Source organism: Berghia stephanieae, chromosome 12 (genome assembly GCF_034508935.2).
Source record: "Berghia stephanieae isolate SIO BIC M18660-M18661 chromosome 12, UCSD_Bste_1.3, whole genome shotgun sequence".
In the NCBI taxonomy this organism is placed as follows: Eukaryota; Metazoa; Mollusca; class Gastropoda; order Nudibranchia; family Aeolidiidae; genus Berghia; species Berghia stephanieae.
The window spans coordinates 23,103,387-23,123,502 of NC_088371.1; the positions used below are offsets into that span (position 1 = coordinate 23,103,387).

General features: G+C 39.0%; 1 protein-coding gene across 8 annotated transcripts in view; it reads left to right on the forward strand.

The window, feature by feature from the left end:
• Positions 1-20,116, forward strand: part of LOC144957479 (dual oxidase 2-like) — a 149,821-nt gene that overhangs the window by 77,434 nt on the left and 52,271 nt on the right. For all 8 annotated transcript variants that reach the window (XM_078888771.1, XM_078888770.1, XM_078888766.1 and 5 more), the window contains 8 exons: positions 3,565-3,639; positions 7,518-7,601; positions 11,264-11,434; positions 14,742-14,929; positions 16,038-16,239; positions 17,098-17,264; positions 17,935-17,995; positions 18,928-19,024. In XM_078888771.1, coding sequence (XP_078744897.1) covers positions 3,570-3,639; positions 7,518-7,601; positions 11,264-11,434; positions 14,742-14,929; positions 16,038-16,239; positions 17,098-17,264; positions 17,935-17,995; positions 18,928-19,024 — 1,040 coding nt within the window. In that variant the 5' untranslated portion in view covers positions 3,565-3,569. The remainder of the gene's footprint in view (positions 1-3,564; positions 3,640-7,517; positions 7,602-11,263; positions 11,435-14,741; positions 14,930-16,037; positions 16,240-17,097; positions 17,265-17,934; positions 17,996-18,927; positions 19,025-20,116) is intronic.

Consider the following 20,116-nt stretch of genomic DNA (forward strand, 5'->3'; position numbering starts at 1 on the left):
GCTGGGTGGGCGTGACATCAGACTATTGAATCCTATTCTAGTTTCAATGAAATTTCCCCGATTTCTGAAAATCATCCGAAACGTGATAGTTGTAGTTGGAAAACCCAGATCTCGTTGACTTTTGCTTCGTCACGTAGTCAGAACGTGACCATGCCGTCCTTCAGAGCCAAAGACACCTGGAGTCGGTTTTTGCTGGTGCTGAAACCGGATGCCGATAAGTACAGCCTAAACAGGATGCCGATAAGTGAATTTGAAATTAGAATCGGAGACAGCGATACGTATTTTCATTTCTATTTCAGTCTCTTGTTAGAATGATCAGAATTGGCGGTTCGAGCGATTTTAAGCATTAACCAATCAGAGTATTTCCTGCCATTTAACGTGTTTTTTCCCCTTGGCTAATTAATTATTTCCAGTGAACGAAAAGGGGTGGTAAATATTCTTTTAATTCCATAGCTATCTTTAGTAAATGCCAAACAGACAAATAGGTCCGTCCGTGGCCGTCGTAAACTCATGACCTGATACCGTAGCTTCGTTCACATATAGATAGTATGCAGATGACGTCACTCAGGCCTTTGTTATTGTTTTTGCCATCCGCGTTTGTGAGTTGTTCTCACTAAACTGTATTAACCAGACTATAAAAGTTCATGGTTAGACAGAGTTTGTGTGTTGGTCCGTTATACTTCCGGATGGCAATGTTGTGAACTCCTTGGCCAAGCGCATTCTATCCATAGCCGCACAAACAGTACTTAGCCATGTCATTGACTAATAGCTGTGAATCTGAAAACACTTAAAGCCAACTCGAGTACTTCTATCACCTGAAGGAATCAGCCCTAAGCCATCTATAACATACAGCCTCACACTAAAACCCACTAAGACCGTGGCCTTTGTAAACTCATGGCCTGACACTGACAACACGTTATAGCCAACTCAAGCACTTGTCTACCACCTGAAGGAATCAGCCTGTAGAACTCACAAACGCGGATGGCAAAAACAATAAAAAAGGCCTGAGTGACGTCATCTTCGAACTATCTAGCGCTGGGCTAAGAAGCTCATAACATTGCCATCCGGGAGTATAACGGACCAACACACAAAACTGTGTGTATCCATGAACGTTTATGGTCGGTTTAATACAGTTCAGTGAGCATTACTCATAAACGCGGATGGCAAAAAAAGACAATAACAAAGACCTGAGTGACGTCATCTTCGAACTATCTATAGACACCGCGATAACCACGCCTCTCGGACAGTCGTCATAATGTAAACAATGGCAGAGATTGCTACGCAATATATGTGTGTGTGTGTGTGTGTGTGTGTATGTGTGTGTGTGTGTGTTTGTGTTTGTGTGGGATCAATATTGAAGTACGAGGTTTCTTTTTAATAATGTGTCTTGCCAACAGCAATACGTAACACGTTGAACTAAATATAACTTCTGATAGACGATAACACATATATTCCCGACAGAGACAACGTTGTTAACGGCCAGTTACTCATTTTACACGAACCTGAGTATAGTGAGAAAATGTGTGTAAAAAGTCCCCCCCCCCCCTCCCCCCTGGGCCTCGAACATAGCGCCGCCCTCAATAGGACTCAAACCCTGGACAGACAGGCCACAAGACGAGTTCCACACCATCTTTAGATATTTTGCGAAGATATACGGTCGTTTTTTCCATTGATTCGTTTTAAGTGCGTTCTTTATAAATGTGTCCCACTGTACCTCTTTTCTTGATTCTTTCGTCTTGTTTGCCGCTCTGTCACCACCACCACCACTATCATCATCATCATCATCATCATCATCATCATCATCATCATCATCATCATCATCATCATCATCATTATCATCATCATCGTCATCATCATCTTTATGGGGCAGCGTGGCTCAGCGATACGGTACCCGAAAGGTACCGAGTTCGATCACCCGCCGTCGCGCTGTGTGGCCTTGACCAAGTCACTTCGCCTTAGCTCACTTTGCGGCGCTGCACTGCAACGCTGACGCCTGGATTATTCCAGTCACACCTTGGAATAGACGTTGAGACAAATTTCCCCATGGAAATGAATATAGGGAATGTTATTTATTTTTATTTGATTTATTTATTTTTTAATCTCCATGTTTGGAATTGTATTGATGCTATGCGCTCCGTTAACCAACCCATAATATCCGCCAGCCGGATATCAGGTACCGACACACAAAACTATGTATAACCTTGAACGTTAATAGTCTGATTAATACAATTTAGTGAGAACTACTCATAAAAATGGCTGGCGACAAAAACAATAACAACGACCTCTGACACGTCATATTTCTCAGTCCGGCCTTATATTTTATTAGAGTGGTCCAGTTACTAAAAAGTAAATTAAACCTTTTAATGGTCAGAGACAGAATATTGCTCTGGTCAGTACTTTAAGAATTTATATTCTTTCTTCTTAATGAACCATAAAATGTTGGCACAAATTTGATATGTCTAACTTAAGCTGAACAAGTGTGTGTGAAAAGTGCCAGGCAAAGCAAGAACGAAAAATACAAGAAAAAAAAAACCCATCCCCCCAAAAAAACAGTCGACATCGACTGGGGATCGAACCTCAGACCTTCTGATTACCAGTCAGACGTGCTTCCATTACATCAGAGGCTCCTGATAGTTGGGACAATTTTGATACCTATATTCTTCTGAAGGGCACACTTGTTTCAGTTCTTTATCTTACATCGGTACCTGATCCTAAATTTCTTGATTTGATATTTTCCAAAAACTAAGATGGAGCAACTCAAATGTCTTCGTCCTCGTTTTCTCATGTTCAATGTATGTGTTGTTTGATGCAAGCGTGTGTTCAATGTATGTGTTGTTTGATGCAAGCGTGTGTTCAATGTATGTGTCGTTTGATGCAAGCGTGTGTTCAATGTATGTGTTGTTTGATGCAAGCGAGGGTTCACAGCGTAAAACACGTAGCCTTGTGAAGAATATAGTTATTAAAATTGTCCCAACTATCGGGACCCTCCGTGGTGTAACGGTAGCACGTCTGACTGGTAATCAGAAGGTCTGAGGTTCGATCCCCAGTCGAGATCGACTGATTTTTTAGGGATGTTTGTTTTTTCTTGCTTTCTCTGGCACCTTTCATACACACTTGTTGAGTTCTTTATCTTACACGGGTGCCCGCTCCTTAATTTCTTATTTTGATTTTTCTAACTATAAATTCTATTTTTATCATCTTAAGTGTCCGGGCATCATAATTTTTTCAGACGATGGGTCGCAATGTCTAAAATGATGTACAAATCAAGTCCCTTACATTTTGATTTAACTTTCTCCTTACCGATCCTTTTCAGTATTTTCCCAACATGTCAAGACTTACCCAGCAGAAAAATAGATTTTTAAAAACTCAACCAAGCTATCTACAAAACAACTTTATGTTCTTATTGATTAAACAAAGATCATTCTTCAAAGTTTGTGGTGTACAAAATCAATCTGAATAAGAAAAATGTATATTGTGTCGTAACAAATGTGACGTTTTTGCTGTAGGTGGTAAGAAGACGGTTAACTGGTTTTTAGAGTACTTTTATATTTTTTTCCCCTACAGACAAGATGAAAGGACACCAATCAACATGGTCGACACCGATAGAAGTGATGGTGCTGTGTTTGTTGGTGACTGCTGGTAAATATGATTACATATTATTTTTAAAACTTATATTATTGTAGAAGGGGGACGAAGTGGCCGATTTGTTAAGGCATGGCATTGTGATCCGGATGACCCGGGTTCCAGCCCCGCTTCAGGCACTTTGGTTTTTTTCCTTGAGCAAGATTATTAACCCCCAAATTTGCTCACTTGGACAACATGGGTGATTCCTGTTGACATCAGACATCTTGTTTGATGAGTTATCTATATTCCTTCGTGGAATGCCTAGGCGACGATATCTTATGATATCATGGCGCAAAAGGCATAATTTTTTTTTTAATTGTAGTAGTAGTTCATAATTTGTTATAGTGCCTTGTTCTGATGGTGCTGTGTTTCTTGGATGCTGTCTAGTCACAATATAAAGCGTGATCAATGGCCATGTGGGAAATTATTACTCTGTTGTTGTGTCCTTTGGTAAGGCTCTTTATACTCATTACCTTACTCGATTCAGGTGTTAAGGAGTACCTGTTAATTGGCACAAACTGATATTGTAATAATGTTAACATATGGCCTGCTGGGGGGAATTAATAAACCATTGTAAAGGGCATTGACCGTAATTAATTCTGAAATGCGTGATATAAATGTTCATATTTAAACATTGCTCACCACGGCCATCTCCTCCCCAGTACACACCATGAGTGGAGACCCACCATTACAGAGGTTTGACGGATGGTTCCGTGATATAAATGTCCATATTTATCTATTTATTTCTTCATTCATTCATTCATTCATTCCTCACCACGGCCATCTCCTCCCCAGCACACACTATGAGTGGAGATCCACCAAAACAGAGGTTTGACGGATGGTTCCATGATATAAATGTCCATATTTATCTATTTATTTATTTATTCATTCATTCATTCATTCATTCCTCACCACGGCCATCTCCTCCCCAGCACACACTATGAGTGGAGACCCACCAATACAGAGGTTTGACGAATGGTTCCGTGATATAAATGTCCATATTTATCTATTTATTTATTCATTCATTCATTCATCCATTCATTCCTCACCACGGCCATCTCCTCCCCAGCACACACTATGAGTGGAGACCCACCAATACAGAGGTTTGACGGATGATTCCGTGATATAAATGTCCATATTTATCTATTTATTTATTCATTCATTCATTCATTCATTCATTCCTCACCACGGCCATCTCCTCCCAGCACACACTATGAGTGGAGACCCACCAATACAGAGGTTTGACGGATGGTTCCGTGATATAAATGTCCATATCTATTTATTTATTTATTCATTCATTCATTCATTTATTCATCACCACGGTCATCTCCTCCCCAGCACACACTATGAGTGGAGACCCACCAATACAGAGGTTTGACGAATGGTTCCGTGATATAAATGTCCATATTTATCTATTTATTTATTCATTCATTCATTCATCCATTCATTCCTCACCACGGCCATCTCCTCCCCAGCACACACTATGAGTGGAGACCCACCAATACAGAGGTTTGACGGATGATTCCGTGATATAAATGTCCATATTTATCTATTTATTTATTCATTCATTCATTCATTCATTCCTCACCACGGCCATCTCCTCCCAGCACACACTATGAGTGGAGACCCACCAATACAGAGGTTTGACGGATGGTTCCGTGATATAAATGTCCATATCTATTTATTTATTTATTCATTCATTCATTCATTTATTCATCACCACGGTCATCTCCTCCCCAGCACACACTATGAGTGGAGACCCACCAATACAGAGGTTTGACGGATGATTCCGTGATATAAATGTCCATATTTATCTATTTATTTATTCATTCATTCATTCATTCATTCATTCCTCACCACGGCCATCTCCTCCCAGCACACACACTATGAGTGGAGACCCACCAATACAGAGGTTTGACGGATGGTTCCGTGATATAAATGTCCATATCTATTTATTTATTTATTCATTCATTCATTCATTTATTCATCACCACGGCCATCTCCTCCCCAGCACACACTATGAGTGGAGACCCACCAATACAGAGGTTTGACGAATGGTTCCGTGATATAAATGTCCATATCTATTTATTTATTTATTCATTCATTCATTCATTTATTCATCACCACGGTCATCTCCTCCCCAGCACACACTATGAGTGGAGACCCACCAATACAGAGGTTTGACGGATGGTTCCGTGATATAAATGTCCATATCTATTTATTTATTTATTCATTCATTCATTCATTCATTCATTCATTCATTCCTCACCACGGCCATCTCCTCCCCAGCACACACCATGAGTGGAGACCCACCAATACAGAGGTTTGACGGATGATTCCGTGATATAAATGTCCATATCTATTTATTTATTTATTCATTCATTCATCCATTTATTCATCACCACGGTCATCTCCTCCCCAGCACACACTATGAGTGGAGACCCACCAATACAGAGGTTTGACGGATGGTTCCGTGATATAAATGTCCATATCTATTTATTTATTTATTCATTCATTCATTCATTTATTCATCACCACGGTCATCTCCTCCCCAGCACACACCATGAGTGGAGACCCACCAATACAGAGGTTTGACGGATGGTTCCGTGATATAAATGTCCATATCTATTTATTTATTTATTCATTCATTCATTCATTTATTCATCACCACGGCCATCTCCTCCCCAGCACACACTATGAGTGGAGACCCACCAATACAGAGGTTTGACGGATGGTTCCGTGATATAAATGTCCATATCTATTTATTTATTTATTCATTCATTCATTCATTTATTCATCACCACGGTCATCTCCTCCCCAGCACACACCATGAGTGGAGACCCACCAATACAGAGGTTTGACGGATGGTTCCGTGATATAAATGTCCATATCTATTTATTTATTTATTCAATTATTCATCCATTCATTCCTCACCACGGTCATCTCCTCCCCAGCACGCACTATGAGTGGAGACCCACCAATACAGAGGTTTGACGGATGGTTCCGTGATATAAATGTCCATATCTATTTATTTATTTATTCATTCATTCATTCATTTATTCATCACCACGGTCATCTCCTCCCCAGCACACACTATGAGTGGAGACCCACCAATACAGAGGTTTGACGGATGGTTCCGTGATATAAATGTCCATATCTATTTATTTATTTATTCATTCATTCATCCATTCATTCCTCACCACGGTCATCTCCTCCCCAGCACACACCATGAGTGGAGACCCACCAATACAGAGGTTTGACGGATGGTTCCGTGATATAAATGTCCATATTTATCTATTTATTTATTTATTCATTCATTCATCCATTCATTCCTCACCACGGCCATCTCCTCCCCAGCACACACTATGAGTGGAGACCCACCAATACAGAGGTTTGACGAATGGTTCCGTGATATAAATGTCCATATTTATCTATTTATTTATTTATTCATTCATTCATTCATTCATTCATCACCACGGCCATCTCCTCCCCAGCACACACTATGAGTGGAGACCCACCAATACAGAGGTTTGACGGATGGTTCCGTGATATAAATGTCCATATTTATCTATTTATTTATTCATTCATTCATTCATTCATTCCTCACCACGGCCATCTCCTCCCCAGCACACACCATGAGTGGAGACCCACCAATACAGAGGTTTGACGGATGGTTCCGTGATATAAATGTCCATATTTATCTATTTATTTCTTCATTCATTCATCCATTCATTCCTCACCACGGCCATCTCCTCCCCAGCACACACTATGAGTGGAGACCCACCAATACAGAGGTTTGACGGATGGTTCCGTGATATAAATGTCCATATCTATTTATTTATTTATTCATTCATTCATCCATTTATTCCTCACCACGGCCATCTCCTCCCCAGCACACACTATGAGTGGAGACCCACCAATACAGAGGTTTGACGGATGGTTCAACAACCTCAACAACCCCGACTGGGGGGCCGTGGGTAAGGACAATTATAGATAGTATGCGCTTTGCTAAGAAACTCACAACATTGCCATCCGGAAGGATAACTGACCAACACACAAAAACACTGGCTAACCTTTTAAGCGTTTATAGTCTGGTTTAATACAGTTTAGTGAGAATTACGCACAAACATGGATGAACCCCCCCCCCCCCCCGCCAAAAAAAAGAACACGTGAGCTTTTATATAGCGCAATATCCATTAAACGTGCTCAAAGCGCTTTACAAGGGGTCCCTGGACAACAGCAACGCTTAACATGTAGGACGGGACATGACACCTGTGGGCGATATTACATTTTTTTCGGACAAAGACAACGCTGTTGACGGCCAGTTACTCATTTTACACCTGAGTACGGTGAGAGAATGTGAGTAAAGAGCCTTTTCCAAGGACTCATCTATGCGTCGAGCAAAGCTCGAACCCAGGACCTTCCGATCTGAAAGCGAGTGTCATACCACATGACCACATAGCCGTTTTATAGGTATTATGCGCTTGGCTAAGAAACTCACAACATTGCCATCTCGAAGTGTATCGGACCTACACACAAAACTATGTGTAACCTTAATCGTTTATAGTCGGGTTAATACAGTTTAGTGAGAATTACACACAAACATGGATGAAAAAAAAAACAATTAAAAAACAAACTAACAACCCCCCCCCCAAAAAAAAAAAACAAAAAAAAAAAAAACAAAACAAAACAAAAACAAAAAAAAAACGAGCTTTTATTTAGAGCAATATCCACTAAACGTGCTCAAAGAGCTTTACAGAGTGTACCTGGCCAACAGCAAAAAGTGACATTTAGGACGGGACATCACGCCTGAGAGGCGATATTACAATTTTTGTTTCTGATAGTGACAACTCTGTTAACGGTCAGGTACTTATTTTACACCTGAGTACGATGAGGGAATGAAAGTAAAGAGCCTTTTCCAAGGACTCAACCAGGATCGACCTTCCAATCCGAAAGCGAGTTTCATACCACAAGGGTGCATAGCCGTTTTATAGATAGTATTCGCTTGGCTAAGAAGCTCACAACATTGCCATCCGGAAGTAAAACGGACCAACAAAACAAAACTATTGTGTAACCTTAAGCGTTTGTAGTCGGTTAATACAGTTTCAATTTAGTGAGAATTACGCACAAACATGGATGGCAAAAAAAAAAAAATAAAAATGACAAAGGCCTGAGTGTCGTCATCTTCGTTCTATCTTTATAAATAGCCTGGGACGAAAAAAAGCTCATTGTGAAAATTTGCAATTTGTTTTTTTTCTTCTCAATATCCGTACCACGTGACTAGAATTTGGAATCTAAAAATCTCATCTATGGCCGAAGATGTGTTGAAAGTTTTCGATTTTTATTTTTATTACAATCGACTTACAAAAACGTACATTAATTAATTAAATGATAAATTGATAAAAAACAATAATAATAATAATAAATAATAATAATAATAATAATAATAATAATAATAATAATAATAATAATAATAATAATATTAATAATAATAATAATAATAATAATAATAATAATAATAATAATAATAATAATAATAATAATAATAATAATAATAATAATAATAATAATAATAATAATAATGATGATGATGATGATGATGATAAAATGTATTCATCATTTTCTGAAATTGTGCAACAGACCTGGCAACAGCCTTCCATCGGATTTCATATCTTAGACACTGATTTATTTGTGATAACTTACTCTTGATTGCACAGACATGCATCGTTAGTTAGTCTTAAATCTGGATTCAACGTCATGCGTGTCGGTAAAGCACCTTTTGATCTTGGGTCATATTATTATATACTATTTATAGATTACTCAATGATTATCCGTGTATTCGTGGATAATTGTGATGATTATCCGTGTATTCGTGGGTCAGGAAATGTAGGAATAAGATCCAGAGTCTACTTATCGATGTCGCTGATAAGATCCAATTCGTTTGAACGTTATGTAATTTGACGTTATTTCTTAACCTTTTCATCACGATAAAGCTAACGTGCGGCTTATGTGATCTTGTGGTATGACGCTAGCTTTCAGTTCGAAAGGTCCTGGGTTCGAGCCTTGCTCGGTGCATAGTTGAGTCCTTGGAAACAGCTCTTTACTCACATTCTCTCAATGCATTCAGGTTTAAAATGAGTACCTGACCTTTCCGTTAACAGCATTGTCTTTGCCGGAAAAAAAATTAATATCGCCTATCAGGCGTCATGTCTCGTTCTACAGATAGATCGAAGTTGACGTCACTCCGGCCTTTGTTGTTGTTGTTTTTTTGCCATCCACGTATATGAGTAATGCTCACTAAAGTGTATTAACCGGACTATACACGTTTAAGGTTACACACAGTTTTGTGTGTTGGTCCGTTATACAATATTGTGAGCTTCTTAGCCAAGCGCATACTATCTATAGATAGAATGCGCTTGGCCAAGGAGTTCACAACATTGCCATCCGGAAGTATAACGGACCAACACACAAACTCTGTGTAACCATGAACTTTTATAGTCTGGTTAATACAGTTTAGTGAGAACAACTCACAAACGCGGATGGCAAAAACCATAACAAAGGCCTGAGTGGCGCCATCTGCATACTATCTATAGATAAATGCGCTGCAAGGAGTTCACACATTGCATCGGAAGTAAAGGACACACACAAAACTGTGTACCACGAACGTTTAAGTCAGTTAATACAGTTAGTGAGAAATCACAAGCGGATGGCAAAAACAATAACAAAGGCCTGAGTGACGTCATCTGCATACTATCTATATGTTAGGAGTAGCTGTTGATCAGACCTTGAAATAAGTATGGATAGTTCGAAGATGACGTCACTCAGGTTTTGTTATTGTTTTTGCCATCCGCGTTTGTGAGTTGTTCTCACAAAACTGTATTAACCAGACTATAAAAGTTCATGGTGAGACAGAGTTTGTGTGTTGGTCCGTTATACTTCCGGATGGCAATGTTGTGAACTCCTTGGCCAAGATCATTCTATCAAAACGAAGGGTTGCTACACTGGTGACAGAAACTAATGATTTGGTCCCTATCATATAGATATTGGTAACCTTGGGAAATTTTGTAATCTTTATACTTTTAAATCATCACCATCATCACCATTATCATCAAAATAATCAGAATCAATGTTTTTTTTTTATTCAACTTCACGTCATCCCCCACCTCCATCATCCCCATCAGCATCAGCATCAACAACAACAACACCATCATCATCATCATCATCATCATCATCAAAACAAACAAAATCAATAGTTCTTATACAACTTGAATCATATACCTATGATGTTCGCATGGGTGTACGATCCGATAGTGATGTCGTTTCTTCTTCTCTTTACTACCCTATCCTGCTTCTTTGGTTTGTGATTGTATTTTTGACAGGGGATATTTTTTTTTCTGTAAATCTTCTGCCTGTTTGTTCTTGGTTATTTATAATTTAGCTTATGATATCTTTAGGTTATGATTTTGATTTACATTTGTACTATTTTTGTTAGATTGCTTGTTTTTTTTGTTTCAGCGGTCTCTCATATAACCTCAATTGTGTTGGAAGAGACCTAAAGCAACAAACAAACAAACTTATACAACTTCATGTCAACCCCCCCCCCCCCCCCCCCCCCCCCCCCGGCCCCGCCTGTCTCCAGATCGACCTTTGACCCGAATCGTCCCCCCTGCCTACTCCGACGAGACGTACAAGTCCTGTGGGCACGACAGACCCAACCCACGTATCTTGTCCAACATGCTGTTTGGGCAGGGAGCCAGGCAGGTGATCGGCCCCCAGGGACAGAACAAGACGGCCCTCTTCGCCCATTTCGGTAGGTAGTTGTAGTATCGTGCTATGACCCAAACACAATTTGGCCATTTTTTGTACAGGGCAAATTTTAATCATAATTTTTTTTTTTTTTTTGGGACAAAATTTTTTTTCGAGGTTTTTGCTCAAACTTTGGACGTTTTTAGAAATAAATTTTGCCATTTTTTGACGAAATAAATTTTAGACGCTTTTATTAAATCAAATTTTGGAATTTTTTGTTTTTGGCCTGAAAACTAAAATTTCAACATCAATCGTTAAACAAAAATTTCGTCTTGTAAAAAAAATATCTCAAACTTCTATTCAACATTTTTACATCAAATCGGTTTAGGAAGTCTCGGGTTTGAGATCTTTTGATTAGCTGAAGGTCATGTAAATGTTTGATAATTATTTAGTTTTTTTTTTTTTTTTTGTTTTTTTTTCCCGGCCAAACTGAATAAGAAATCGTTTTGATGGAATTTGGCAAAATAGCTGCGTCAATAAGCTGTTTTGGTGCATGCAATGAATAGGATTCAATAGTCTGATGTCACGTCCCCCCAGCAACCAGCAGCTTGGTAGTTGTGCGGCTATGTGGTCTAGTGGTATGACACTCGCTTTCGGATCTCTCACCGTACTCAGGTGTAAAATGAGTAAATGGCCTTTAACAGCGTTGTCTTTGTCCAAAAAATGGTAATATCGCCTAACAGGTGTCATGTCCCATCCTACATGTTAAATGTTGCTGTTGACCAGGGACCCCTTGTAAAGCGCTTTGAGCACATTTAGTGGATATTGCGCTATATAAAGCTCAATTTTTGTTTTATTCTTCATGCTGGCTAGAACTTTTTTCACATGTCACGTGATCAGAATGTATAAAAGTCAAAACATGATCAGATTTATAATTATACTGTTTATCTTCTCTGGATACTGTGGATACACTTTTATGCTCGTCTGAGAAGTATTTCATAAGGGCGTCTGCCATTGTTCCGATAGTTTATAGAACCGGTTACTAAGTTATTATGCGTCATTACGATGGAAGTGACGTCACGACTGTCGAAGACTTTTGATTGGTGGCACGGTGTGACGACATAGATGTGTTTGATATAATTTATTGAAGCAATACATACATCTTGTAGGGTTAAGGTATAATCCTTCTATGTCTGTGGTTAGTTAGATAACATAGGTAGGTGGTGTTCTGTTGTACATAATTTGGTACACACTGCGGGCGGGCGTCTGTATGTGTATCCTATGTATATATAGGATAAACATACACAAGCTCGCACGCAGTGTATAGATAGTTTGAAGTTGACGTCATTCAGGTCTTTGTTATTGTTTTTTTTTTTTTTGCCATCCGCGTTTATGAGTAATTCTCACTAAACTGTACTAACCTGACTACAAACGTTTAAGGTTACACAAAGTTTTGTGTGTTGATCCGTGATACTTCCGGATGGCAATGTTGTGAACTCCTAAGCCAAGCGCATACTATCTATACCAAATATGTCCAACAGAACACCACCTTCCAAAACCTATGTAATCTAATCTATACATATGTGTGTGTGTGTGTGTGTGTGTGTGTGTGTGTGTGTGTGTGTGTGTGTTGTGACGTGATTGGTTACACGATGTGACGACATGAGTTACGCCGTGTTTTGTTATGTTTGATGCAGGTACCTATACAGCGTGGAGGGTTTATAGAGAAAGATTTATAGTTAATTGGGACGGTGAGATTTATCGTTTTTTGGGACGGTGATGTTTTCTTATCTAATATGATTGTTGTGGACTGTGTACGTGTGTGTAATGAGTATGTGTGTGTATGTGTGTTTGTGTGTGTATGGGTGGGTTTGCATGCATGTGTGTCTATTATTTATGTGTTTTTATTTTGTTCGATTTTCCTACGTGACTCATGAGTAAGTGTGCTGTACAGCACCTTATGACTTCTCCTTTGGGCCAAAAACCTGTGTGTTCGGAGAGATTATTCTGTAGTTAAGCAGACACTCATTTGTGACCCAACGTCTCTGTCTGGTATCAAGTCGGGATGGATAATAAATAATAAATCATAATTAAATAATAACATTCCCTTTATTCAACCCCAAGGGGAAATTTGACTTTAGGGTCTATTCCAAGGGAAGACTGGAATAACTCACGCCTCAGCCGCAGTGAAGTGCTGCAAAGTTAGCTAGGGCGAGTTGGTTTTGCTTAAGGCCACACAGCGCTATCGATAGTATGCGCCTGGCTAAGAACTTCACAACATTGCCATCCGGAAGTATAACTGACTAACACACAAAACTCTGTGTGACCATGAACTTTTATAGTCTGGATAGTACAGTTCCGTGAGAATTACTGATAAAGGTGAATGGCAAACCCCCCCCCCCCCCCCCCCAAAAAAAAAAAAAAAAAAAAAAAACACAAAAAAAAAACAAACAAAAAACAAACAAACAAACAAACAAAAAAAAATAACAACAACGAAACAAAAACAAAAAAAACAAACAAACAAATACCCGTCTGACGTTAACTTCATTCTATCTATATGTAGTCAACCTTGGTACCTTTCGGTCACGAAGCAAAGTCCATACCACTGAACCACACTGAACCAGATGACGTAAAGTCAATTTATAGTAAAAATGACCAGAGATGCGATGCTTTTGCTTTAAGTTCCTTGATAATGCACATACGTGCTTTTCTAATAAAACCAAAAACATTGGCTTAATTAAGTTTCATATTTCTGGCTTTATATTCAATTTTTACAACCTTAAATTGTGTCCTCACATATTACCGATTTTAGACGATGGGTGACAGTTTTGCTCCCCAATCTTTGAAGAGTACTCAAGTTGATTATTGTCTGAGCTGCCTACTTGAAATTTTAAAAATTCGTAGTTTCCAAGGGAAAAATAGAAAAATTAACTTTAAATAGCTGTAGAAATTAACAATTTACTCTCAGCATGATCCCAAAAACGGTTCAAAGTCCTGACTATAGGTTTTAAGGAATTACACGTTCCTTCTCAACAAGATTTATTGAGTCAAAGAGGCGAATGCAGTTCTGTAGCTGGAGCCAAACATTCATATTTCTACGAGTTTTTCGTAGTACTAGGCAAGTCCGGAGTAAGTACTTTACTCCATATTTAATCGTTTTAGCGACCCAGCGACTATTTTGGGGACAATTGAATAAATAAACGATTTTAAAAAAATGAAAATAAAAAAAACAAACCAAACAAACAAACAAACAAACAAAAAAAAGTATTTATTTTGTATGTACTTTATTTCTGTTGTAAAATTAGCATACATAACATAAATATGAAAATTTGAAGAAAAAAAACCAATCATATCCTCTCTGTTCCATCCAGGCTATGTAGTCAAGCTGGAGATTCTCCACACAGACCTCATCACTTGCCCACCAGAAATCCTGGAAACGGCCGTTCCCAGAGGAGATCCAGACTTTGACGCTGAGTCCCATGGTAATCATTACCTGCCTTATGAACGTCTGGAGTACGACAGGGATACTGGACATTGTCCAAACAATCCAAGGGCACATGTAAGATACGTGGAATGTCTATATGTGTATATTCAATGAAATCATTACTTGCCTTATGAACGTCTGGAGTACGACAGGGACACTGGATATTCAATGAAATCACTGGTCATTATCCAAACATTCAAAGAGCATATGTAAGGCATTGGCCATTGTCCTAACATTCAAAGAGCATATGTAAGGCATTGGCCATTGTCCTAACATTCAAAGAGCATATGTAAGGCATTGGCCATTGTCCTAACATTCCAAGAACACATGTTAGACACTGGTCTTTATCCAAAAAATCCAAAATAACATGTAAGACACCTGCCATTGTTCATACAAAGAGCACACATATTATGACACTAGCAACTGCCCAAACAATCTAAGAGCACACGTAAGAATCATAAAATATTTATGTGAAATTATTTCTTATGATAAGAAAGCCTGGAGTATGACATTGACACTTATATATTCCAAGAGCACACATAAGACACTTGCCTTTGTCCATATAATCCAAGAGTTCTTCTAAGACACTGACCATTGACTAAACAAAGGGCATACGCAAGGCACTGGTCACTGTCCATTGTCCAAACATGCAAAGAGCACATGTACGACTACCACTAACAGAATATTTATAGGCTTATTAAGTGAAATTATTTCTTACAGTAAGAACGCTCATAATATCATAGGGATGCTGGTTGCAGTCCAAACAACCAAAGAACACATACCAGACACTAGCCACTATACAACCAATCTAAGAGCACACGGAAGGCTCAGAGAATATTTATCTGAAATTATTTCTTATGATAAGGACGCCTGGAGTGTGACTGGAGCACTTCTGGCCGCAGTCTAAACAATCCAAGAACAAGCGCAAGACAAGATCAGTGGGCTACGAATTCAGATTTTGCCATCTGAACTGACCTGATATAAAATCGTTTTGAGGCAATAATATGTCACAATTCTGAAAATGTCATTTATAAATGTTTATTTTTTTTTATATTACTAATTATTTTATTATTATTATTATTATTATTATTATTATTATTATTATTATTATTATTATTATTATTTATTATTATTATTATTATTATTATTGTGATTATTATTATTATATATTTGTTTCTTCCAGATCAATTCTGCATCCAGTGTCATAGATGGTAGTTTCCTCTACGGCTCCTCCGAGGTTCGGAATGAATACCTCCGTGAGCGTGACACAGGCAAACTGGCCTGCCAGTCAAGATATTCCTGGTTCCCCCTGGAGAACGAGGTTGGTCTCCCATATCACCCGCTGTCCTATGGTCACCAGAAATTGGACCCCAGGAAACTTTGGCGTGAGTACAATAAGTATAATATAGCCAATCAAAACTCTAACTTCCTCACACTCTCTCTCTCTCTCTCTCTCTCTCTCTCTCTCTCTCTCTCTCTCTCTCTCTCTCTCTCTCCTCCCCCCTCTTTCTCTCCCCCCCCCTCTTTCTCTCCCCCCCCCCGGCTCTCTGTCTCTCCCTCTCTCTTTCTCTCTCTCTCTCTCTCTCTCTCTCTCTCTCTCTCTCTCTCTCTCTCTCCCTCCCTCTTTCTGTCCTCCCCCCCGGCTCTCTCTCTCTCTCTCTCTCTTCCTCTCTCTCTCACTCTCCTTCTCTTTCTCTCTCTCTCTCTCTCTCTCTCTCTCTCTCTTTCTCTCTCTCTCTTCTCTCTCTCCTCTCCTCTTTCTCCCTCTCCTCTTCTCTCTCTCTCTCTCTCTCTCTCTCTCTCTCTCTCTCTCTCTCTCTCTCTCTCCCTCTCCCTCCCTCTCTCTCTGATAGAGATTTATGGTTAAGGTGAGGTATTTCATTCATTCATGTTGTGCTGTGCTTCTCTGCATCAGTGATCAAGGCTCTCCACTCCACTCTTTCCTGCATCTTCTGTAATGTGTCATTGTTCCTTTCTGTCCCCATCCATTTTGTCAACATTCCAACAATGGGCCCATCCTGGCCCGTAACAATATTGGATATCAGCCCTGCAACAAAGTACACGTTGCTAGAAGCCTTTCCAAGATCTTATTACTAACTTGGGTGCTTTAATTGTAATTCTATAATTTTTTTACTATCCCATTTTCTTCATTTTTACTGGCGCTGATATGATCTTAATGTGTTACAAGCGCCGTAAAATCCTTAAAAACAAACCAATTATTGTGGGTTGTTTTTGTTTTTCAGGTCTGGGTGATACGAACGTGTTTGAAACCCCACCCATCCTCTCCTTCTCCCTGGTGCTTTTCCACTACCACAACAACATAGCAGGCACCATCATGACCTTTCACCCCGAGTATTCCAGTGACACGGTGTTCCACATGGCCCGGAGATGGGTGGTTGGGGTCATGCAGGTAGGACAATGGGGATGACAAGAAATTGTGATATATTATGTCATCTGGGGGGGGGGGGGGTCCTGATAGCTCCGTTGATAGAGCACTCGTTGAGGTTTTTTTATGACACCTATGTCCACCCAGTAGTGATTGGGTGGCTTGGTCTATTAGATCTGGTAGAAAATATTTTGTAATAGACTAGTGCCCTATCCAAAGGGTAACAAGAAATTGTGATATTATACCATGTCACCTGGGAGGGGGGGGGGGGTCCTAATAGCTCAGTTGATGGAGTACTCGCTCTGATACCAGGTGAAGTCGAGATTTTTTCTGACACCTCTGTAGTGATTGGGTGGCTGGGTCTATTATTAGATCTGGTAGAAAGCATTTTGTAAGGGGCTAGTGCCCTATCCAAAGGGTAGCAAGAAATTGCTATTGTCCGTTTTACATTATATAAACCTCGATAAACTCCATCCCCATGGGTTTAATGGCTCTAAGTGACTTCTTTTTAAAAAATATGTCATCTATCATCCCAAAACAGTTTTATTTTGAGCTATTTAGATAGTAAAAATGGAAATTATAGTCAAAAATATGAAACTAGGGATAAGGCTATGTATCTGGTATGGCAGTTTTTTTGCATCACTAGTGGCCTTAATGAATAAAACGTTTTCCTATTCCAACTTTACTCAATCAGAACTTGATTGTGTACGAATGGCTGCCTACATTGCTTGGAAAAGGTCTTCCTCCCTACACAGGTGCAGTATGTAAATATTTGTAAAGAGATAATACCTATGAGATGTGTAATTGTTTGTATTTAGGTGATCAATATTCTATCAACACTATAACTATGATGTTATGTTGTCGACTTCTTCTTGCTGTTTTCTGCTTTCCTGGGCGTGAGGAAAGATGATGTACTGACAACTGGGTGGGGTTCCTGACCTCCCATAGTGGACAGGGAGGCACTTATTGTGTCTTCTATCTTCTTGTATCATTTTTCCAATATGCTTTCTGCCTTTTTCTTGGAATGGAATGACTTGGTTTTATTTTGGCCCTCTCTGGATACCCTGGTTGGCAGGGAAACAGTCAAATGTATAGTTAGAGTTTTGGGAGATGATATTTTTTCCCTTGTAAATAATCTCTCTCTCATGCACCGTATTATTTTTGTTTTACATAATATATTATGTGTAAACATTTGAGTGTGTTCTTCTTAGTGGGGACCTGTGCTTGTGTCAGGATGAGACATTTATGTGATCTCAAACACTGATAGTTTGCTCTTGGAATCTACATCTTTGCCCTATTTGAACTAATTCCCCTCTGACTTCCTTTTTCTTGAGTGCTTTAATTGTAATTCGAGAACTTTTTACTATCCCATTTATTTCCTTTTTACTGGCGCTGATATGAACTGACTGTTGCAAGCGCCGTAAAACCCTTTAAAACAAAACAAACATGTACTGACCATTGTGAATTTATAACACTTCTATCATTAGAGCCTTCGTCTTGTACTTGTTCTTGAGGAGGATGAGGAGGGGGAGGAGGAGGAGGAGGAAGCGACATGAGTTACCTTGAGTATTAAACAAAAATGAATATAAAAGCCTTAAAAAAAATACCAAACCCTGTATTTTTGGTCTCAAAACCATTCTTCAATCAACACCAACAACACAATCTGTCTTTTTTGTTTTTATCTCAGGATACAAACCATGGGTTAATCCAACAGCTTCTGAACTCCTGGATGCCGGGGCCATGAATTACATTCTGACTTTGATACCGGCCGCCATCAATAGGATGTAAGTTGTTATTTTGTAAAGACTGACAAGATTTAAGGGGCTCTACTGGTGGAATTTTGGTGATTTTCAGCCAAATTCCACATTTTTCAAAACCAAGCTTCAAGCATACATAAGCCATTTAATTTTATGTTTATGGCTACCAGAAGACATAATCTAACCCATGAATATAAAAAATCCTAATGCACCCTGTCTTCAAGAAAAATTGGCACATTTTGCAATGTTTTGGACTCATTAAGTATAACTTAGCCATATAACATGACCTTTCATATATTGCAATATCTACTAAATGTGATCAAAGCGCTTTACCAATAGCAACACGCAACATAGAGAACAAGACATGACGCCTTTGACAATGGTTAGAGAACTGTTAAAAGGCGTTTTATCAAAAGTTGCATTTTACGCAATATTGTATTTTTTAGTTCTAAAACATCAGCAATTAGAGTAGGCCCCCTTAAGGAGAAGAGACATTAAAACAGAATGAAAATATATCAGAGTCAGGTAGCTAAAACCGGGACCCATTTGATATGACACCCATTGTCAGGTTGAGAAAGGGAGGTCGGCGAGTTAAAAACACTATCAGACCCGTGTACTATTACGAATAATTAGTAGAATTATGAAATTTCACTCCAATTTCATAACTTCATGAGCATCTCTAAGTCCTTAAAACTTATTGAAAATGAAAGTTGATGACAGACTAAATAATTTAATCTCTTTCAGCACTGCACAAAGGCTATATTCGAATTTCCATCAGAAAATGGCTGACATCTGATTGAGGCAGCATGAGAATGATAAGCTAAGACAAAGCAACATTTGAATTCAGCACAAAATCTCAATTAAAATACCTCCCTAGGGCCAATTGAATGTTTTGATGAAAGGAATGATACCATTGGTTCAATTTATAGTACTTTTGTAGAAAGTAGGATTGGTTTAAATTATTGTTTGCCTTCCAAGACCTGCCGCACTGTGCGGCCATTGGCCAGGAGAACAGATTCTGCTCAGGCCGCACAGTACCGCCAATGGCGCTGAAAAAGTTAATGATTTTGAAGTGTTCTCTAATCCTTGTGAGGGAAAATTGTTGATTGTTAAAGCTAA